This window comes from Rhinichthys klamathensis, unplaced genomic scaffold, assembly GCF_029890125.1.
Source record: "Rhinichthys klamathensis goyatoka isolate OS25496 unplaced genomic scaffold, OSU_Roscu_1.1 h1tg000547l_1, whole genome shotgun sequence".
NCBI lineage: Eukaryota > Metazoa > Chordata > Actinopteri > Cypriniformes > Leuciscidae > Rhinichthys > Rhinichthys klamathensis.
In genome coordinates, this window is record NW_026607018.1 from 1084859 (window position 1) to 1109524 (window position 24666).

The 24666-nt window shown below is 38.7% G+C and overlaps 1 protein-coding gene across 1 annotated transcript; it reads left to right on the forward strand.

Moving 5' to 3' along the window:
* Positions 1-21: 21 nt before the first annotated feature.
* nrde2 (NRDE-2, necessary for RNA interference, domain containing) lies at positions 22-23014 on the forward strand. Its single transcript, XM_056238875.1, has 14 exons — positions 22-156; positions 1429-1540; positions 2009-2176; positions 2507-2650; positions 5057-5525; positions 5609-6017; positions 7114-7247; positions 16354-16477; positions 17924-18096; positions 18304-18696; positions 20791-21719; positions 22370-22511; positions 22595-22666; positions 22853-23014. The coding sequence occupies exons 1-14, from the start codon at positions 96-98 to the stop codon at positions 22976-22978; spliced, it is 3456 nt and encodes a 1151-aa protein (XP_056094850.1). The 5' UTR covers positions 22-95; the 3' UTR covers positions 22979-23014.
* Positions 23015-24666: the final 1652 nt, after the last annotated feature.

The window sequence follows — 24666 nt, forward strand, 5'->3', positions numbered from 1 at the left end:
GGACTTCTCATCACTGCATGCGTTCATGCGTTCCTGCTAGGTCGCAGACGGATGACGCAATCGGCGCGCGTCTGTTTTGAACTGAATGAAGCAACATGGCTCTGTTTCCGTCCTGCGCTGGACTGTCAGGCATTAACAGCTCTGCTGAGGATAGAGGTAAGCTCTCTGACCTGCTTCAAGTCTTCATACAAGATTAGTTCAGGTGCACTTGATGGTGCATTATTGAAAGATAACCTGTAAACGAAACCTAACATTTGTGCTGATTATTCTACAACTGCTGCTTGATTTACTATAACAGTATGCAACTGCAATGCAATTGATCAACAGTAATAATATTTAGTAGCCTTTATATTATATTTTAATTATAGAATCATCTGTAGTAGTATTTTTACTTCTAGATCAGTGATTTGTGGTGAATCTGTTGGAATATAGATATACTGCATTGAACTGAATCCTTTATGAAACATCTTTACTCCTCAATACGGTGTCACTTAGATTATTATAAAATGTAAATCATTTCAAGCATAAAAACATGCATCATTTTAAGAATAAAACTGTCTACTGTTTAATTTTAGTAGGTAATAAGTAAACTAAGTTTTTACTTTTTCTGAAAACAATTTTGCCTGTGCAAAAGGGCCTTCATGTCTCAGTGATATTCGTGTGCCCAGATATGGCCAGGCAGCCAGGGTACATTATACCAATGTAAGTGTATGGGATATTTCACGTTTTATCGATTTACAGTCAAAATCACACCTGTTATCAAGAAGTTGCATGATTAATGTGTCATTCATCTCCATACATAAACATTCTGGACAAGTTACACGGCAAAGTTTAATGCATAGGGTTTGTTCAAAGTGAGCAATAGATTGAGTGATGTTTACAAGCACCGCTAGATATAGCACATATTATGCACAAACAAATCTTGTAAGCTAAAAACTGGACCTTATGGATTTGGCTATAGTTCAACACAATGTAATCAGTCAGCCATTCCGTACGAGTGGTGCCTTTGAGCAGTTAGCTAGATGCACATCCCAACTAATCAATATCAAATTATTGGGAAAGGACCATTCTCACATTGAGTACAGTAGAAAAGAACAAACTGCTCTTGCATGCAGATCACCTTTGCTGCCGTGGGGGGATTTGTGCAGAATATCGGCCAGGTCAGCAATGCATCTGGCTCCTTCCCAGGCTGTCCACAGAGTAACAGTTAGCATCATGCTTCTGTCCTTCTCACTGCTTAAGGGAATCAACTCTCTTTAACTGACAGTTTTTTTTTTGTTTTTTTTTTGTGCGTTTGAATCACATCAGATGCACTCCTCTGAGGTTTATCTTCATTTGGACAGGCTGTCTGTCATGATTGCCTGATTTATTCAGTTCTTAAGAGGCCGGCACAGCTAATTTGGTTTGACTGAATGTTTCTTTTCTCAGCTCCAGCAGATCTGGAATGGCTGAGTAATCAGAGCTTCAACAGAGAAGATGCTTTGAAGACTCACCAGCGTGCCACAGACAGAGTGCAAGCAGAGGAACCAGCAGGCACAAGGTCATCTGATCCTTGCGCAGTGCAGTTATTGATTCAATAAATTCACTTTTTAACCTGTGTGGAACTTAGTGTGTGATTTTAAAGAACTTGTATAATAGATTAAAAAAGGGGATATGTCAGTTATTTGATTTCAAAGTAAATCTTTTAAAAATAAAATATGCATTAAAAATAAAATTGTAATTTAACTTCAACCAAAGCTGAAGCTTAGCTAAATATTTCATTGTCCTTCCCACATTAAAATGTATCAAGTTAAATTAAAATGGCATGCACAAGTATAGTAATCTGTACATATATAATGTTTCTTTTAATGGCTATTTAAGCTTCATAACTATATAGTACTATATGCCTGTTATAGACCAGGCTTGAAATGTACACATACACGCATTTAAACACACTATTGTATTAACTTTCTTGTTAAAAAGTGTCTGTTTATCAGAGACGATAACTTCTTTTTCTATGTTTATTCAGTGAGCAGAAGCGGAAAGAGAGAGAAGATAGCCATGGTAGATCGAAGAAGAGAAAGAAAAAGAAGAAGAAAAAACTCAAGAAGAAGAGCAGAGATAATTCTGAGAGCAGTGGTTCTGAATCCGACACCATTTACCCCAGCGACCTGCTAAAAAAGGACAATGCCGACAGGTGTGTTCATAGAAAAATCCTGCAGCACATTTCACCCAAAAATTGGGTACTCACCTTACTTTCTTACATTAAACTTTAAAGTAGACGTTTAGAAGAATGAACATGCAGCTCTTTTCTAGACAAAAGAAGCAGGATGTGTCTTTTTGTGCAAAATATTAGTGAATTCCCTTCTAAGGTTGTTCTGTTTGCATTGTTTTAGAACTTTGCAATATACAAAACTTCAACCACATTTCTAGACAGTCTGTTCAAGACACTTTTAACCCTGGATTTGTAACTAATGGTGTGTGTGTTTTTTTTTAATGTCCTTGTCTTTCATCCTCTTGGCTGCAGAGAGGAAGCTCAGGTTCGGGTGAGCGAGACCTTTATGTGGCTGGATGACCTCCAGACCCCCACTGACTCCCCCTTCTGTATCGACAGGAGAGCTGACCGTGCCAACTGGGAATACAAATCCCTTTATAGAGGAGACATAGCCAGGTAACTTTACTCACCATCTCTGTATGTCTGTCTGTCTCACACATAGATGCTCTCCTCTTTCATTCTTTCTGTTTGGCAGCTGCAGCAGGTGCCAGACTCTCCATAATCCAGGGAAGCACTGCGACTGTGTGTATGAGAGGGCTGCAGTGTGTATTGTGCTCATGTGTTTCTTTCAACTGCTTTTAGAACTCAAGCTTCTGTTTGCAGAGACCCTTTGAAATCCACATGACAACGTCTGCATCTGCAACTCCAAAAGCACTTTTTGGCTTCTCTTTTTTTTTTCGCTCTCTCTGCAACAAACTTTGAACAAAAAATGTACTTTGTTCTGAAGATCCTTTCTGTCTATCTTTTTGAAATGTGATATTTGCAGAAAAACATCTACATGTGGACAAGAAACTTTTCTTGTTTATACACGCACGATTCTTGTGTGCATGGCATGCAAAAGGGTTTTTCCTACTGATATCTCCTAAATTGAATTGTGTATTTTTTTGTTAAGTTATTTCGTAAATTGTAATTAAGATCAAAGTTTGAGTACATGAAGTGTGTTTACATTCACATCTTAAACCAATTATGCTTAATAGCTTGCTATGTGTGAGGTTATGTAAACATCTTTAACAGTTTTTTTTAATGGCTTGAGTAAAACCTAGATTTTTTACATTTGACATTTATTCATTTAGTCAACGCTTTTATCAAAAGCGATTTACAATTAAGGAATTCAACAAGTGATTCATCTTAAAGAGGCAATAAACATATGCCCCTGGTTTCACAGACAAGGCTTACGCTAGTCCCAGACTAAAATGTTTGAGATGTTTTAACTAAAAGCAACTTGCGCTGGCATATCTTAAAGGGAACCTATTAGGAAAAATTCACTTTTATAAGGTGTTTGAACCGCAGTGTGTGAGAACAACCAGCCTATAATGGTAAAAAAATCATCTCACTCATTTTTTTATAATTCCCATAAATCAAAAGCAGTCTCTTCAAATGACTCTTCAAAAACTTAATTCTGAAAGATGGGTCAATACCAACGCTTCGTGCGCAAGCTCTGGTTCGAACATATAAGTCTGAACACTGCTACTGACAGTTTCTGACATTTGCAGTGCGTGAGATTGTCCTGTTTTATTGTTGCCGGAGCAGGAGCTCTTGAAGCTCTGCCCTCTTCTCGAAAGGGCACTGGGAGCACTAGCTCATTTGCATTTAACACAAAAACTGTTTTTGCTCACACCCTAAAAGTGGCAATTTTAACATGCTATAAAAAAATATGTGGAGATTTTGTGAAAAAGGGGCATAATAGGTCCCCTTTAAAATACGTCACTGCCATTGTTTTGTCTCAAGATGCACATCAGTAATGTTTTTTTCTAAGGCACGTTTTTCTAAGGCAGGCTATAACCTAATTTAACTATACTGGCTTAATCTAAGCTCTGTCTGTGAAACCAGGCCATGAAGTGCTAGTAATACAAAGTTTCAGCCATCATTCAGAATCAGTGCAAGCTAGAACAGGTGGGGATTAAGGAACTGAGAGCATAGATGAAGGAATAGTGAAATAGAATAGAATTTTATTTATTTTAGCAGGCTGCAGTTAAGTGCTCACAGAAGCTTTTTACCTATTCCCCTAGTTTTGGTCTGCATGTAAACATCTTTACTGGTAATCTGTTAATGTGCGCATCTGTTTACGGTTTGGTGCCATAGCCTGGAAAAATTTGAAGTTAAATGCCATTTTCTTGCATTGTCTGGTTTTTATGAGCTATTTTGTCATAGGTTTTGATAGTTATAAATGTAAATGCACTCACTGCAGCTGTAGTTAAATTCCGGCGCCCCTGCTCTTCATAAGTGTCATTCTGGATATTATTTACTCCAGTGTTCTGGCACTGCTGGCTTTAGTGCAGGGTTTATTAGCTGCTCAGAGGCAACAAATCTCACACCTGGCAGTTCTCCAGCTTCTATCAGCTTTAATCTGGTGTCAAAGCTGTCATCTGCAACTTAAGAGACTACAATCAATACTCACATTCTCTCTCACCGTCCCTCTCTCCCGACACCCACCTCTCATACAGATGCCCCCATACACACTGCTCTAAAGCTGATCGGTATCATGCACAAAGAGAGTGTGTTTTACCGAGGTGCACCCCAGCACTCTTTTCGTGAGAAGGTCAAGTGCTGCTTCGAAGAGGATATCCCTGGTCTTCGATCTCTTTCCTTCACATTCTCAAGTTATCTTATACTCCCTCAGTCACCTGCCAACCCCTGTTTTTACTTTGTCCTTCATCTGTCAGCAGGCCCAGATGGAATCTAAATCTTTCTTCATGTTTTCAGCACTAATTTTGGGGGGAGAGCGTAGATGTTCTCCACCAATTTAATTCAAACATGTCACTTTTTCTTGTCACTTTTCTTATGTTAACTTCTGCTTTTCAGGTATAAGAGGAAGGGAGACTCATGCCTAGGTTTGGACTTTAGGATGCAGGATGTAAACTGGGCCGACAAAGGCCCAAAGAAGAAGCGGCTGGTCAAGAAACCTGAGCGCTATTTTTGTCCTTCCACCCTTCAGCGGCTGCGGTCAGATAGTCTGCCAGCTTTGCCCATACTCTCTGAGGGCAGTGCCGCCACCTCTGATTCATACATCAAGCTCCCAGCCTGCAGTGAAGAGCAGGGCTCTTCCACCCAGGCACCTGTATCATGGGTCAATCCGCTCGGCATCTATGACCCTGGAACCTCTCTGTGGTTGGAGGGCAAGGGTCAACCGGAGGCCAAGGGAGATCAGCAGGGCGTTAAGGTTCAAGGAAGCAGCAGCACCCTTCTGAGCGCACGGGTGGAGGAGTTTAACAGGAAGCTACGGGAGAATCCTACAGACATCCAGATGTGGCTGGACTTCGTACACTTCCAGGTAGGCCTCCAGAGATGAAATGGACCAGTTTAATAGTTTCCTTTTTACCTATCTTACAAATCTCTCTTTTTGTCTCTGATCAGGATGAGCTGGCCTTCGGTTCTGGGTCTTTCTCTGCTGACAGTGACGGCGACAGTGACATGAGAAAGATGTCTATTCGTGCTGTGCTGGAGAAGAAGCTGTCCATAGTGGACAGGGCGGTGGAAAGTAACCCGGCCAACGTGGACCTGAAACTGAAGAAACTCTGCTTGTGCAAGGAACTATGGGAGCCTGCCATCCTGCAGAAAGAGTGGAAGAAACTAGTGTTTGTCCATCCAAACAGTGCCCCTTTATGGAGGAAGTACCTCCTCTTCACACAGAGTCATTTCAGCACTTTCTCAGTGTCAAAGGTCAACAGCGTATTCGGAAAATGTCTGAGCACGCTCAGTGCAGTCCAGGATGGCAGTATGGTGTCTCACCCTCCACTTCCAGGCACACAGGAAGGCCTCTTGGGTATAGTGATATTTTATACTTGTCAATTGTAGATACTTGCCAAATGTATCATTTTTAGACTGTCCAGATTTTCCACCACGTTCTTCCTAATGTCTCCTAGTGTCCTCAGATCATTTTTTGCATTGTCATAGTTTGGGTTTTATTTATTTTTGCATCCGTGTTTTTTTTTTGTTTCCCTCTCCCTCCCCTCATGTTGCTGTGACAGCAGTTGGGTGGAAACTGTAAACTTGTTTTGATTACATGCATAAATATTTGTAGAGATAAGCAGCTCATGTACAATTTGTGCAAGTGTACATTTTGGAGTACATTTGGTCTGTGTGTGTGGCAGGGATCGACTGGCGGGCAACAGTAAAAGGTGATGATGTGGTGTTTTTGAGGTGGATTGACATGTCCTGGGTTCCCCCGCACTGGGTTTTGTGTGTGTGTGTGTGTGTGTGTGTGAGTGAGTGAGAGACAGATCAGATTTTGAGCCAGACCCCTTGCTGTTCTGTGCTCTCTATCACTGGATTCTCAATTAGCCTAATTAAACAATTACCTCGATAGGTCGGGTCAATGTGCAGCCTTTATCTGGATCAGCACTCCCAGGGCCCACGTTTTCTGAGCTGAAATTTACACTCATAATATGCAATTAATTTTACACAGATTGGACCAGACTGATTATGAGGTCTAATGTCTATAGTGCTATACAAATAAAGGTCTTACATTGTTTTTATAATGTGAGGGGCCAATGTTGAATACTAAGAGCACATCTGAGGTTTTGAAATTAGTGATAGTTTATCCAGAAAACTAACATCTTTTTCAAACCCTTGTGATGTTCTAAATCCTTTCTGAGTTTCTTGGTTAAAAAAAGAAAAGAAAATCATACAGGTTTGGAACAGCATTAGGGTGAGTGAAAGATTATGTTTGGTAAATTATTCCTCGAAGGTAACAGCTCTGTGACCTCTTGTGTTCAGAAGTGGCAGTGCAGTGTTAAGTATTTCAGTGTTGTTTTTAGGTTAAATCTTCATTCGATTTATATTTATTCTCATTTCAGGTATATATTTAATATCCATGATCAGAATTCAAGTGAAACAAAGTATTCTCTCTTTTCTGGCAGATATCTTCCTACAGCAGTGCCATTTCCTGCGGCAAGCAGGTCACACAGAGAAAGCTGTGTGTCTCTTCCAAGCCCTGCTGGACTTCACTTTCTTCAAGCCAGACAGTGTGAAAGATCTACCCACTAGACAGCAGGTATACAAACAAATACAAAAGCATTAAAACTCTGTTGTAAAAGATGCGTCCTTTTATTAATTTCCTTTGAAGCACTGTCGCTACAGCCATACAACTTAAGATGAACGTCTTTGGCATTCTGTTTCATTCGATTGCGCTCGGTCTCATTGTTTATGAACGCATCTTATGTCAGCACCCCCTAAGAAACGTGTCCTGTTGGGGTCAGGTTGAGCCCGGAACCCATGGAATTATACTGGTCTTCCTTAAAACAGAATAGTCAAGTAATTTTTCAACCCACCAACTCAAAATATGTAATCGCTTTTACTGTGCAGTGAAACTGTAACTCTGTAGTCCATTTAAGATAAACATGAGGTCTGTGGTAAAAATATTTAACAATTTAAAAGTATATACAACTATATATGGCTATAGAGTTTTCCGTTGTGATTGTCTAAAGAAGGGCACCTTGTGTTGCAATTTATGTTAAGACTAAATTTAACACCAGGATCTTATTTTCTCAATCTATTGTTAAACAATTGGAGATCTTAGCATTAAATCTTGAAATAGCCGAAGGTCAGCAGCAAATTACTGTTATTGGCTGTTACAGACCCCCTCTGCGGTTGCTGATGCCTTACCAAATTTAATGGAATTTTTAAATGAACTTGACTACAGTGACACTGTTTTAGTTAGAGATTTAAATTGGGACTGGTTATCCTCTGTGTCTTATGATTTTAAAAATCACTGTAATGGTTTAAATCTTACACAGATAATAAATAGTCCCACTAAACCTAATACCAGAAATTCTAACAAATCTACTCTTATTGACTTGTTTTTGACAAACACACCTCATAAATATTCAGATGTAGGTGTGTTTGCTAACGATTTGAGTGATCACTGTGTCATTGCAGCAGTAAGAAATACAAAACTACCTAAGACTAAACCTAGAATAATCTTTAAACGAAATTTGAGGCACTTCTGTGAGCAAGCAGTTTTGCATGATTTGTCTTGCTTTGACTGGGATAGAATTGCACTTATTGACAATGTGGAGCTAGCTTGGAAATATTTTTATGATGGTTTTATTAGTATTGTGGACAAGCATGCTCCCTGTCAGAGGTTAAGAGTAAAGGGACGTGATAACGCGTGGTTTACCCCGGAGCTGGCTAATCTTCTTCGGCAGAGAAGGCAATCTGGGACAGATTCAGACTGGCTAAGTTTTAGACAGCGGTGTAATCGCTGTACATTTTTTTATTAAAAAGGCAAAATCAGATTTTTATTTAGCAGCTACAACAGAAAACCTAAACAATCCCCGGAAATTCTGGAAAGCCCTGAAATCGGTATGCACCTCAAATTGTCATAATGAATAACCTCCATGTATTATTAAGGACAAAGCCGTCATATCAGAAAAGTCTGCAATTTTAGAGTGTTCTAATAAGCACTTTGTGGAAGCTGGTTCCATGTTTGAACGTCAGCTCCTTGCAAGCAATTCAACCGTGACAAACTTTTTAAATTCTTCAGTTCCGCCCCCGAAATCGGTGGCGGCGAGTAAAGAGGCCTTTTGCCTAATGCCTTTCTCTGTTGCAGATGTGCAAACAGCTCTTATTGCCTTGGACCCTAGTAAATCTCCTGGCCCTGATAGTTTAGAGCCGTATTTTTTGTGAATAGCTGCTGCTGACTTTATTGCTAAACCAATTGCAATTATTTTTAATCAAACCCTAGTCAACAAAGAGATACCAATAATTTGGAAGTCAGCCTCTGTACTCCCTCTTTTAAAGGAAGGAGATTCCTCGTGTTTGGATCATTATAGACCGATTTCCAAATTAACAATTTTAGCTAAAGTTTTAGAAACATTGGTTGGTCATCAGTTAAAGGAGTATTTGGTATCCAATCATATTTTGTCTGACGTATAGTCTGGGTTTCGAAGGCAGCATAGTACTACTACTGCTGCAATGAAGGTTATTATTGAGGCAATGGACTGCAAGAACACCTGTGTAGCTCTTTTTATAGATTTAGCCAAAGCATTTGATACAGTGGACCATTGCATTTTACTGGAAAAGCTATGTAATATTGGTTTTGCTGACCATACTGTTGATTGGTTTACCAACTATTTGGCAGATAGAATTCAGTGTGTTTATTTTGACAATTTCAAATCAGCAACTCTGAGTATATCTTGTGGTGTACCTCAAGGATCAGTCTTGGGTCCAATTTTATTTACTATCTATATTAATAACTTGGGTGATGACATTTCACAGGCTCATTTCCATTTTTATGCTGACGATACCGTTATTTATTGTAAGGCTGCTACTTTACACCAAGCTTTTTCTTATTTACAATCTGCTTTTAACCTTGTTCAGCTAAAACTGTATCAGCTTAAACTAGTTTTGAATGTTTAGAAAACTAAGATTATGCTTTTTTCAAAATCTAAGAAGTCTTTGGACAGTCTTTTTTTTTCCCTTGGAAAACCAGGAGGAGATTGGTTGCTGCAACCTTTCTCACTGCACTCGATTACGATGATTTGCTCTATAGAAATGCGCCTGATCGATGTTTGTCTTTGTTGGAGCCTGTCTACCATAATGCATTAAGATTTGTGACTGGATGTAAGGCATCAACACATCCTTGTACCTTGTACAAAATGACAAACTGGCCCTCATTGTCAGTGAGGAAGCATATACATTGGCTTACTTTTATTTATAAATCTATGCTGGATATGCTTCCCTCTTATCTTTGCTCCTATATGTCACGTAACATCAGTTCTTATAATTTACGCTCTGGTAACTTGTACTTGTTATCTGTACCTACGGTTCGTACAGAGCTTGGTAAGAAGGCTTTTGGTTATGCAGCCCCAGCCACCTGAAACACATTACAAACTGATTTGCTATTGCGAATTCTGATTTATTTGGGTGAATTTAAACAACGCATGAAAGTTTTGGAAATAGATGCCATAAATTGTTATCACTGTTTTTAAAATAACTAAATCGTTTTAAGCCTATGGTAGGTATAAATTGTACTTTTAAGTAGTCTGATGTTGTTTGTTTATGTATCTTGAGGATCTTGTTTAAATGTTCCTTGTTGTTGTGCGTGTGCATGGTGTTCGTATTTGTAACTGCACTGTTAATATGCTGCCATTTTGGCCAGGTCTCTCTTGAAAAAGAGGTTTTAAATCTCAATAAGATCATCTGGTTAAATAAATAAAGCAAATAAAACAGAGGCATAACTATATATACTATATTGTATATATATATACTATACGGAGGTGTTAATGTGAAACTGTGGTTGTTCTGGCCTCTTTGTTTCGGTCACAGGATTTCCTGAAGAGGCATATTCACATGCACTGTTGCTTTTTAAAACAAACTTTTTCTTTAACAGCAGAAATATCTGTCCCGTCAACAGCCACATACACATTCTGCTGAGCAAGACCTAAAGAGTCCTAGAAAGTCAGATCGCGCCCTGTCCAAGACACTTTCAACATGAACTTGATAGGCTCAGAAGCTGATTGTTGGTGATTACGGTATTAAAAACGTGATATGCATTTCAGTCTGTGATTGATTGCTCCTATTATACCCACCTCACATTCTTACTCATGGTAAATAACTGTGAACCTTTATTTCTTTGCATTTATTTTCTTTAAACTTTAGGACATATCAATTAGTGACATGCACATTAATCATCCTGTCATCCTGTAATTGGCTTACCACTCCTGGTGTATTTCTATGATTGGCTGAGCAAGTTCTTGGTGCTGGTTGAGTTTGGTACTGCAGTAGGAGGTAGTTTTGGCACTTAGGCCTGGCTTCACAGACAGCTTAGATTAAGTCAGTATTAGGCCTTAGTTTAATTAGGACATTTAAGTAGCTTTTATAAAACATGCCTTTAAAAATACATTAGGCATAAAAAAAAAAAAAGTTTGGTTCCGGTTTGTTGGCAGTTGAGGTCATGGGTCGGTAGGGATTTTTTTTTTTTTTTTTTTTTTTTTTTTTTTTTAGTGGCAGCAGCAAGGGATAGGTAGGAAATTATTCAGGGCTCGACCTTAAGCCTTTTCATATGCTTGCCCTCCGAACAAGTAAATCTGTCATTCACTTGTCAGAGTAAAAAAGTTGCTTGTCCGGATTTTTTAGAAATTTTTAATTTATTTATTCTGAAGCAATGTTCTCATCAGTGTTCAATCAGCTTTGATATTTAAATTGGCATATTGTAATATCTGCACCTTTAAAGGGCATCCCCTCCCCCAATCTTATTAAATGCCCTATAGTGTCGTCTTATTCTAAATAATTGAATTTATTGATCAAATTTAGGAATTTAAAATGAAAGATGAAGCATACTGTTACCCTAAGTAGGGCTGATCAAATTAAATAATTTAAACTGAAAAATTACAATTGCATAAAATAATGTTATGAAATTGATTTAAATGTACAAATAAGAAACATCGGAAAGAAGTATACTAGGCTACGTATAAACATAACACTAAACTGCCAATAGGTGGCGGCAGGCGGCCGTATTAATGAGTGAGTCATTGATTCATTAATTCAAACGATTCGTTTAAACGGTTGATTCATTCAAGAATGAGACAGATGTTAATGAATGGGTCATTGAATCTTTGACTCAACCGATTCGGTCAAAATGCTGAATCATTCAGTAATGAAAACAGGTTGAGTGTTCCTGTGAGATGCGCCGTGGTTCTGCTGTGATTTTTGTTTGGAACTATTTTCGCTGCAGAAACAGAACAAAAACAGCCAATATTTCATCTAAAATGTAAGTGACTTAATTGTAACTGTTTATTGAACTGTTGTAGGAAATCAATGTCACATTGTGATATGGTATTCAGGAAAAATAATTGAGGCTGCTTAACACATATGTTAAAATATAGAAACTCCACATTTAGATTTGTTTATAGGCAGTATGTTGTTAACTGAGTGTGTATGTGTGCTGCGCTCATGTGTGTAGATTTCTCCTCGAGAGGCTGCGCGAGCGTCAACAGCGCACCTCACCGTCAGCAGGCTAATACATTTATTATCCACAATCGATCGCAACTTATAATAAATGTAATAAAATCATTCTCTCGGTTTAGTGATTCCCTAGTTATTTGTTTGTTTGTTATTGATGTTCTAATCAGGTTACTTGTCCGTTCGGGCAAGTAAAATTCTCTTTTACTTGTCCTTCAAAAATCCATTTGTCGCGGACAAGTTAGACGGGCTCTGGAGATATGAAGCGCGGCAGGTTAGAGTGTTTTGGATTGCATAAAATAATAAAAGAAACGAACAAATACATGGCGAAAGAAGTGGTAGACAGCAGAAGAGGGTATTGGGATTTGGGATGATTTTTAATGAAACTTGGGAGGCGGATGGAGGTTACTCTGTAACTCATCATGTGGTGTGTGCGTGCCTATGAATGCATGCATTTGTATGTGTGCGTATATGAATAAAAGTGTCCTTAATGACAAAAAAAAAAACAAAAAAAAACTTGTAGCCTATATGTATTATAGTTCAGTTTGACGAACGATGTGTGAACGACCATGTAGCTGCCTCGTTTGTTTTGCTGGAGGACAACAGATGGCATCTTGCATCGCGTGCTGTACAAAAACGTAAATTATAGTTCGCCTCAAAGTTTTTTATTTGTGTATTTATTTAATTTTTATTATTTCTTCCCCAAGCTCATAAAATAAATATGGGTCGCACATAAATTGACAGGGTCGGTCGGAAACCGGAACCAAACAAAATTTTTTTTTAAGCCTTACTGGTGTGCATCTTGAGACAAAACAATGGCACTGACATATTTTAAGATATGTCTGTGTAAGTTTCTTTCAGTTAAAACAGCTCAAACTTGCATTTTAGTCTGGGACTAGCTTAAAGGGTTAATTCACCCTAAAATGAGAATAATGTAATTAATTGGACACCCTCATTTCATTCCAAACTCATAAGAATTTCGTTCATCTTTGGAACACAAATTAAGATATTTTTAATGAAATTTCTGAACCACCCATAGGCAGCAATATCTTAAAGGGTTAGTTCACCCAAAAATGAAAATTCTGTCAGTAATTACTCACCCTCATGTTGTTCCAAACCCGTAAGACTTTCGTTCATCTTCGGAACACAAATTAAAATATTTTTGATTAAATCTGAAAGCTGTCTCACTCCTCCATAGGCTTCTCTGTAATTGAAACTTGCCGGCCCAGAAAGTTAGTAAAGACAATGTTTAAAATAGTCCAAGTGACTACAGTGGCTCAACCATAAATTCATCAAGCGACGAGAATACTTTTTGTGGACAGAAAAATCTAAAATAACGACTTTATTCAACTATTCATTTTCTTCTGTATGGGCCTCTGAGTGAGTTCACGTATTGTAACAGTGCAGCGCTTCTGAAGCGCTGTGCTGTTACACTAGGTACACTCAGAAAAATATTTTAATTTGTGTTCCGAAGATGAACGAAAGTCTTACGGGGTCGGAACAACATGAGGGTGAGTAATTACTGACAGAATTTTCATTTTTGGGTGAACTAACCCTTTAATATCCGAAGATGAACGAAGGTCTTACGGGTTTGGAACTACATGAGGGTGAGTAATTAATGACACATTTCATTTTTGGGTGAACTAACCCTTTAAGCATTGTCTGTGAAACCGGGATAGTGGGATAACTGCAAATTAAATGAGACTTCACTATTCAGCTGAGTACATGCTTTACGGCACTTTTATGTGAAAAAGAGTCATACTGCTAGTGATTCTACAAATGGATTGCTCAGTGAAAACCAGCAAATATCAGTATTTTAAAACCCAAGACTGAAAAAGGCATGTTTATAGCAGGCACCTATTATAGCAAATTTAGATTTTCTATATCTGCTTAACTCTAAATATTCCATAAAGAAAGGGTATACATTCTATAAAAACAGTTTTAAAAAAGTCATGAATTAATGGAAAAATCATGAAAATCTATTGTTCTAAATGTGTGGGAAATTTGATGGATTGTTAGCTTTTATTTGTTGTTCTACTTGTGTTATTTAGGATATTGTAGTGATTTTAGCTCAAAAAGGAATATAATTTTAATAACTGGTCATCATGAATATGTCCAGGGATCGCATACATAGATTAAAATTACCCGTAAAGGGAATAAGTTGCCAATGATCTGTATGGACAACTGAATACAACAAATTATAATCAGTTCTCCATACAGGTAGGCAAAAATAGATCAATTGTACTATCAATAATCAATCACAACGAATTATAATTACATATTAATATGTCAATTGTCTAAAATAGATCGATTGTCAGGATAACCTTTCATGGGGTCAATTTATTATCGAATAATCTGCTTTGTCCAGCAAAACTGATCGTCCGATCTTCATCAAACCTCATGAAAGTTATTATAGGCGTTCAAGAGAAGCTATTCCTCTGGCCATGAGGATTAACTTTCCTGTTATATAAAAATACTATTTAAGTATCAACAAATTTGTAAAGCTCGTAGCTTGATCGAACATTTAAGGGACTTCGTAATATGAGCAACAGACAGAGTCAATCAAATGAATATAATGTATTTAATAAAGGAAACTACGTATACCGGTGACTACAATTACATGGACTAAAATGTATATACAACACAATAAAGCAACAAACAATTAAAGAAAATGAGAGATAAAAGAAATTATAGAAGAGGTAGAAAGTGGTCAACAGTATGGCAAAATCACAGACAAAAGGAACCTTGAGAGAGAGACACCAAGATACCAAATCACCCTAAATGGGGTAAGCCAGGGTTTAGAACGGTTTCCCAGCGTTGGAATCATAGACTGTAAAAGAAATATGGACGTAGTGTCCGTGACGTCACCTGTAGGTTTCTGAAGAGCATTTTTGAAGCCTAAAGTGGGCGGTGCCGGCCGTCGCCATCTTGGCAGTGCGTCATCACCTCTCGTCACTACCGGATAAAATAAAATGGGCAAAGAGGCGGGACGTGGGTGGAGCTGAGATGCTAATGCTACTGGCCTCCCGCTAAAGTGACAGCTGATTGAAGAAGTAAAGCCAATAGTTGCCCTTCGAAATATTATAATAGTTAAAAGACGTAACTAAAAGTGAGACTGTGTATCGTGATGTATTATTATTCTGCTATAAAAATGTATTATCATGCAGTAACTTACAATATTGCTCTGAGCTTGTGCGTGTGACAGTGATTCATGCGCATACATGTCAGTCAGCATGGCATCGCACGTCAAGTTCGTAAAGTTCGTTTATTCAGTCCATTTTAAAATCTGATTTTGGCCGCCTCTCAATTTCTCAAATGGGTTAAAATAAAGATATTACCTCAGAAGTTCAAGTAACGTTAAATGCACTAGAAATCCGCGCTCATTCAAGGGTGTGCATCTACTGCATGGACGGAGAGTAAGCACTGTCACTTGCAGAATTTCATCTGACGGTACTTTTTATTTAACACTAAAAAGTTAAATAAGCATATCTGTTCTGTGAGAGCAACAGTACTGCATAACGAGTGTGGTCTCTATATCTATAGACGTTTTTAGCAACGAAATTGTCAGACATCCATTAACGTTAGTGCATGCGAGGAAAACAACTGGAAATACAGCGCTGGTTGTTCTCTCCATACTCGACAATGACAGAATCCACCGGCGTGGGCGAAGGTATAATGCGTGTATTAAATTGTATGAAATAATCCCGAAAAAAGCACAAACACGGCAGAGATGGTAAGTACAGCAGCTGGAATTAGCTGAGAGTGACGTTAACAGACAGGCAGCAGACAAACGGCTAGCAGCGGCAATCCACCTGTCACTCAAGTGGCCACGCCCTTAATTATGCATGCTTAATATAATTTAAACGGATGAGTTGTAAAAAAATTCACCTCCCTCACAGTTGTCATGAAGGGCAAAATAAGCTATATAGACCAAAACCACTTTTTGCTCCAGGCTGTAAACATGTTTTTTTTTCTGCTGGAAAGTTGGGCATTTTAACATGGGGGAGATGCAGATTTGACTCACTTTTGCAGCCTGCCTCAAGCGGTCAGTAGATGAATTGCAGTTTAATTCCCTTCCGTGTTGGTTTCAAGAGAGAGACAGGGAGGTTGCCGCTTGGTTGGAATGCATGATTCACCCTGACGCTGTCCAGATAAGCTACATATTTATAATCTTTTCTATGTCTGTGTGTGTCCAGGTGGAATTTTTTGAGCCATTTTGGGACAGTGGAGAGCCCAGGATAGGGGAGCGGGGGGCTCGGGGATGGAATGCTTGGATGCTTCAGCAGGAGAGAGGAGGATGGGTGATTCCACCTGAGCCAGGTCTTCTAACCAAACACAGTACACAAACACACACACACAGATGTAGATAATTGCCAATATACTATATAATGTAGCTGCTGGTTCAGCATTTGGTTCAGACTTCAGAGGCATTTTTAAAACTGCAGTCCGTAGCTTTTCCTCTTTGTCGCCATCTCTCTGTTCGAAATCTGTAACTGCAGTGATTCGCAGAATTATCATCTTTACGTGGGTTGTAAATCGGCATGAAACAGCGCGGATGAACACAGTGCTTTGAGGCGAGTGCTGCTGTCAGTCACCGCGCTGTGTGGATACTGGCATACAGAATCACAGATTCACTTTTTGAAAGTTTGACCAACATAAGAATTTTCATAAGAAAATGTCTTCTGAACAAGTAAGTAAAATCCATTTTTGTTCTGACCAACTAAGGGGGAAAAAGCATTCGACATGATAAGCTTCGTTAGATTTAATCAACGCGATTTACAGCAACCGTGCAAATTATAGCCTACTTTGTTCTCAAATTGTTCATGTTAACAACATCAGCATTGCGTGACTAATGTTAAATTTAATGTGTTTTATGGTTACCTGTGTAGTTCAGAATTCATATTCTCCATAATAGCAAAACGAGAAAGGCACAACAAAGGAAACTCCATAACTGTGTGAATTGAGAAAACGTACTGTTACACGATTGAACTATTGAAATGTCTTACTTGTTCAGCAGAAAAAAGCCGTCTCTTCTTCCGTTTTGAACCCCTTCAAAAACACGGAGTTCACGCACTTTTCAAAAGCCCCGCCGATGTTTAAATCCTTGTGTTCGCATGAGACGGTTTCTTTCTCTTTCTCTTTCTCTAGCCACCTTAAATCCGAAGTACGAAGTCTTTTGGGTTTTATAACTGCTGAATCTCCAGTTGACACTGATGATTGTTGTTTGGATCTTTCTGGATGCCATAAGTTTAATTATGTAAAGTGCTGCGAGAAAAGCCTATACATCTAAACATCTCGTCACGCGCAGTATAGCCGGCTAGCCGAAACTCCTTCTTTATGTGTACGGGTGTGACGTAATGACGCAAAGACATGCTCGAATTTCCCGCGGAAACCCACCAGTACCACTGGAATTAAAATCATTATTACAAGCTAACCGTTTTGAATCTAGCTATGGCAAGCACATAGTTTTGACCACTGGCAGAATATGTTTTTTTTAATAGAATTATTTTGGATTATTTTTAACTTAAAAAAGTTACGGACAGCAGCTTTAAGTTTAGTATTTCTGACTATACGGTCATGGGTAATAGCGAATGCTTGTCACATCATGGGATAAAGATAAAAACAAAAGGAGTTGTCAACACAAGGTTTTTTTTTCAGAACTGATGCACAATTGCAAGACATCAAAGACTTCTATGATCCCCCCCAAATCAAAGTGTTTTTATCGATTCTGAGAGCTAACATTACAGTGAACTCTATGGCCTGCAGATGATGAAGATGAAGAAGAGCAGGAGGAGTCAGAGATCAAAGACAAGACCAGGCCTAAATGGAAGATCTGGTTAGATGTAGAGACGTCCCGTGAGGCAAACAACTGGTTGCCATGGAGACCAGATAAAACCAAGGGCCAATCAGAAGAGGACTGCGAGGACCCCGACAGGCAGGTGCGACTTTTGTTGACAATCTGATGAGTTGGCCCAAATGAAATCTGCAGATGTTTTTGCATTTTTGTTGACGGAAATTTCTGCAAAATGGATTTTATATGCTCAACAACACTATTTTTATTGATTAATGCAGTCAATATTAGCCAAAATATTTGCAAGATGTTATGAATGTTCTAATTGTGCATAAATCTCTCTCTGTCCATGCAGGTATTGTTTGATGATATCGGCCCATCTGTGATTCGTGTGGACAGACCAGATCTCCAGCTGCAGGTGATCCTGTCATTCCTGCAGTTCCTAGGTCTGCCTGGACCTTCAGGAAGGTTTTCTACAACCTCTTCCTCAAACATTCTACTGGATGATCTCACCTTCCTTGAAGAGGGCCCAGACCAGGAGCGACCTCTGACCTCTTATGACCTCCCAATGGCTGGGATCTGTGCAGTGGGTCACATGACATTTCTGAGTGACTGCAGGAGGCAGGCTGGGCTGTGTAAGGCAGGGGAGGAGTTTCTCCAGAACGTTCTACAGCAAACTCTACCGCTCGTTTCTGCACAGGATCAAGCTGCTATTACTCTCTGCTGGCTGCAGTATGAGAAACTCAAGGTCTGTGTGTGAGAAAGAAAAAAATGATAAACCATAATTTCTGCATTCATAGATATTTCTCATTATACAATCTCAGAAAGAATTGACAGTCATAATACATGCAAAATCAATAAAAAAACAATACATTTTAACATTATTTTCATAATTATTATCATAATAATAATTACATTTTTATCATAATTAAAAAATAATCATGACAATTAAAAAAACTATAATATATATGTTATCATAATCATGTGATTCCTTTGAATTATATGAATATAAATTAGTGCTGTCAATCGACAAAAAAAAAATTGCACATTTTTCTGTAATTAATCGCGACTAATCACACCGAACATTAAAGTTTTTAATATTTTGTAATAGTTTAACATTGAATCTCCAAAATAATGTAGAAACAACATAAAGACAGTATATTTTAAATATTTGTTTAATGGCATCTTTTTACGAAGCACTGTGAATAAATGCCAGAATCACTGATGTCTCTAATGTTGAATGGCAATAAATGGCTTTAATTAATACAGTATAATTGAAAGCAAACAATTTTAACATTTAATAGGCTTTAAAAATGTAATTATATATACTTTTAATTTAAGTGAACTTAAAAAAATCTTTAGATAAACCCATTGTGCCAATAAATGTCATATTTAGCTGTGCCTTTAATATATCAGGGATCAATGCTAAGGTTTTTTTTTTTTTACGGGCCCAGTCAGTCCTGTTCATATTTTTACCTGACCTGCTAAAATGCACAAAAAAGTTACAGGTTTATTAGGCTGCTTTCACTTAAAGGCCTGACGCAGATAGGGTTGGTTATTGAGAACCGGTTCCAAAATTCCCAAAACCGGGGATTCGATAAGATGTGCGGCGTGCGCATTTTGATTCCTCTTATCGATTCCTTTGTGTACATTTTAATACGACTTTAAACCATTCAAGCGCAAGAAGACCCCCATGCTGTTTTCTGTGCTGCACCCAGATCCAAAGCGCATGCTTAGAAAGTGATTTTAATGTGATTTTAAACCATTCAAGCACAAGGAGGCGTTTTCTGTGCTTCGCACCCATCCAAAACGAGCGCACAGAAAGCCGCCTCTCATACTGTATACTGTGCGATACTGAAACGTGTTCTCTTCCACGTCTTTTTGCACTTTAACTGACAAATACACACAAAAATATGTCAAAATATCCTCAAACACTGATGGTTATTTCTTAAGTGAACCTAAACAGTTGACAAAGAGAATGCATGTGTAACAGTATATTGGATCCGTGCAGCTCTTAAAGTGACAGCAGCAAAATATTCCTGCTGTAGTCTCTATAATAACATTAATCAAACTACAAAAGACAGGAAGTTCTCTCGCTATTCCTGACTGACAAACCAAAGTTCTGTGTGTTAGTATTCTTTAGCCTGTTGATTTTTGTTCATGGTATTCAGCTACAATGAAATGTTTTGCAATAAGACTTCTAAGATCTAAGTTTTAGTTTTTTACCTTATTGGAATCAAAATTAGAAATCGATAAGCGGAATCAGAATCGTTGAAACTCAAATGATACCCAACCCTAGATGATGTGCATCTGACACGCATTCCATTTTCTCACAACTCTTTACATTCATTTAACACTTTTTATCTAATTTGAGACTGTGCTTACGAGGATACACGACAAAATGGGAATTTTGACATAATTTTGTGTTTTTGTCTGTTCAAGCACGAAAGAGAACTCGATCCGGCACTGGCGCTCTGTCTGAAGCTCCATTTTGTACGTGCATTTCAGGTGTTTGTTCACAGAGAACCGCTTCACAGACAGCAAGCCAGTACAGATTTTTGCATTGTATCATGTTTGAATGGTTTAATAGCACTTGGATGAATGATAGTGTGATCATAAAAACTAATGCTGCGTTAAATATTTGTAACACATTAAACTGAAAAAAAAAAATTATCACAGGCGTTAACACATTAACTTTGACAGCCCTAATATAAATATATTAATAGTAATTTTACAGCTCTGACATTTTTTAACAATTATTGTGAAATTCACCTTAATTTGTACTACTTTAATTCCATGTTTGCATAATTCTGTAACCGTCTTCATTGCTTTTCTGTTGTAGGTGCTGAGATGTTTACGCAGTGGAAATAAAAGGCAACTGAAGTCTCAGGGAAAGCGTAGTAAACGACTAGCGAAACGGCTCCTAAAAGAGCCCGATAACAGGGGAAGTCTGGCACTTTGGAGAGAGTATGCCTATCTAGAGTGGCTTCTGGGTAACCTGGAAGAGGCGCGCAACGTATTTGACACTGCCTTGGGTATGGGTGTATCTAGAGGTCTTAATGACCCTGTTCTCTGCAACCTCTGCTTTCTCTATGCCCAGTTAGAGGTAGAGCAGGCCTTAAGTGGTGGGGCAGCCTCCACTTCCTCCAAAGCTGTCTACATTCTCACTAAATTAGCCGAGGGTGCTGCTTACACTCCTTTCTCTGGCCAGATCAACCCAGTGGCCATATTGAAGGCCAGGAAGGCCTATGAGCAGGCCCTGTTGAGCTTTTTACCTGAGCAGAGCACAGACAGCGATGCTGGAGCTCCAAAGAAACTCTGCAGGACATCCAGCCTGGTTGGATGCTTTGGGCTTTTTCAGTACCTGACAATGGGGATTGATGCAGCTGATGCCGTATACAATCATGCCATCCAAAAACTGATTCCCACCAACTTGAATTCAGAAGTGACAGATGATTCTCTGAGGAGATGCAAGGTCTTTGCAGACTGGGAGTCTGTTGCTGTCCAGCGTGTAGCACTGCTACGTCACCACACCAACACCAATGTGTTTCCTCTTTCCCGGCTAAGACTGGCACTTACAGATGCCATCTCCTTACTGCCCTCCAGCGCCTTGTTATGGCATCTCTACCTGCAAACAGAGAACCGCTATCACAGCGCAGGCCGTGCCCGAAGGTTTTTCCACAGTGTGGCAAAGAAAACTGACAGTGTTGTGCCTTATCTATTCGCCATCACTGCAGAACGACGACTCAAACAGCTTCTGGACTCGCAGAGGTGAGAAAAAAATGAGTTCTCATGAGCTTTTCATTTTTGTTTTCTTGTCATTTTGTTTTTTGTTTCATATTTTGTTTGGGTTTAGATTTTGTTTGGTGTTGTGTTGCATTGTTAGTACGTGAACACAAACACTTCTGGCACTGCCCAATTTAACACATCGTAGCTAATGTGTCGAAATGGATTTCAAAATGTGACACAAGTGTGTTGCATTCTGAGTGTTGCAGCAAGGGCCTGTAGCAGCCTTTTTTATATTTTTTCCTACAGTCAGTGATCTCATTCAGGTCACCCTACCGCTATGGTGGAGGAGCAGTTGGTAGAGATTCTTGCAGAGCCAATTAGTTCAAGTTAGTTAGACTGTGCTTGATTATAGCCAGCTACCTGATTAATAACAATCTGTGGCCAGTTGTATAAACCGCTTAGACTAGTTTTAAAAGTTTTTTTTTCTTCAAGCCTGGTCCTAACTTTTTTAAATCAGTTACTTAAAAAAGGTAGTTTGGTCTACTTCAAATTGAAAAAGTAAGACTGATTACCCTTGACAAAATGCTTGTTGGTCAAACTAGCTCTTAAGAAACAGTCTTAACATAGTGGCTAAGATTATACCACTGGCCCCTGGTTTAGTAGCACAAACTGTTTTCTTTTTTTATCCAAAGGTCTCGTCATCCTGGAGAAGCTCTCCCGGGCCAGTCAGTGATTGGTCTTAGCAACCGTATCCGCTGTCTGTTTGAAACTGCTACAGCAACAGAACATGGGGCCCATTGTCCTCTGCTGTGGAGAATGTATCTGAACTTCATGGTAAAGTTGTAAACGCGCTACAATTTAGAAATGTTTCGAAATACCCAGCAATAAACAGCTGATGCCCTGTGTATTTTCTACAGGTATGTGATGGGACTGCAGAGAGTGGCAGTGGAATCTTCTACAAGGCTCTACAGGAAGTGCCCTGGGTAAAGGTAAGGTTCACTAGACTCACACACAGGTAATGAGAAGCGTTACTTAAGTGTGTGTTAAGTTGTCTCCACACTTAACACACTTATGTGTTAAGTTGTCTCCACACTTAACACATGTATTTTCAGCCTCTCAATGTGTATGTTACAGTTTAAGTGCATGTGTGTGTGTGTGTGTGTGTGTGTCTACAGGGCTTGTACATGGACGCCGTGCAGCTGTTTCCTGAACGTGTGCAAGAGATTTTAGATCTTATGACTGAGAAGGAGTTACGTCTGAGAGTGCCCATGGAGGAGGTGGACATCTTGCTGGAGGAGTAGCCATCCAAACCCTTACCACAATACACTAGAAATCAGTTACCGCTGACCACCAACCAACCAACCAACAGAGACTTAATGATCTCTGAAAAAAACTACAGATTTTATTTTATTTTTATGCATTGTTAAATGTATTTTTCCATGATTTGGGGAATAAATGATTACATTTTAAGTTTTCTGTCTTCTTTTAAATGAAATGTTTGTGTGGGAGATTATCATGGTTTCAGTTAGCTGAGTGACCTGGGGCCTATGCCATGAAGCCGGTTTAGTTGGCTAGCCAGATATGTTTCAGTTTAGTTTGTGCCAACCCTGAATTTTAGGCACCATGTAAGTGGTTTGGCTTTTAGCGGTGTTCATCGCCATAGTAACCTGTGGAATTTGTAGCTGTGGAATAGTAGCAGTGGAATTTGTGCTCCACAGCTAATCTGCTCCGGGGCAGGTTATGTTCCAGGTAAGAGATCTCAAACCGAAATTGGACCAATCGGCTGTGAGCAAAGTGACACATGTCTGATTCAATAAAGTCACTCCCCCTGTTTCTACTCCAATTTAAATGTCACTACATTTGTAAAGACAAATCATCTAGCTTTTAGCAATGCTTAAATAATTTTGTATGATTTAGATATTTATTTAATTATTTTACCCATAGTCCATTACACATGTACAATTTTAGTTTATCAATTATTATGAACTTAGTTTAAATGAATATAAACATATAAAGGTCATATAAATAAGCTTAAGAATCATAGATAAAGCTAGAAAATGACTACATGTGAATTTACATGTTCAAATCTCTCTATACCTATATCAACTATATAACTTCACAACTTTTACTTGCAGTGATATAAGTTTTAGTTTTTCTCTTTCATAGACAGCTCTTTTCTTCTTGCTGTGTAAATTTGTTTAAATTCTTAATATTTACTGCAGAAGAGAAAAGTGAATCGCAGTTTTACTGTTCCACAGCATGTGATTGGCTGTTGGTTACTGATGTCACACCTAAACTCTGGATCAAAGCCTTGACAGAGAGTTGACAGAGAAAGTTGATGAACAGTGTCATGGTACCAACAAAGCCTGATTGGATTGGTTTAGTTTTGTCAATTCAAAACTAATCGTGTAACCCTGAGTTTGTTTAAATGCTATTATGGTACGGCCCCTGGTTGGTTCTAGAATTAAAGTTTCAAGCCAGCTACAATCAGTAGACCGTTTTGGCCAGCAGAGGGCATCAATACCTCCTGTCTGTTCTATATCCTGGATCTGACCCACAAATTTACAACCTCAGATTAGGATTATCTTGAAATACCAAGAGGTTGTTGCTGTGCTTTAAATTGATCTTTAGACTGCAACTTTCTTTTCATCTCCCCATACAAGCTGCTGGAAGTGCTGGTTTCTTTTCATCTCCCCATACAAGCTGCTGGAAGTGCTGGTTTCTTTTCATCTCCCCATACAAGCTGCTGGAAGTGCTGGATTTGAACCTGACATTTAAAGGGTCACTCCACCCATTTCAACATTAATCTTTATTGAAAGTGGGTTATATATGTAGTCGAAATGTAAAAGACATTTTAAATTTGGTGCCCTCTTGACCGAGAAAAGACAGAAAATAACTTTGGGGCGCATTTGTATGTAAGACAACTTAATTAACTTAATTTGTATGTAAGACAACTTAACTTAATGCAAATGGGTGGAGTGTCCCTTTA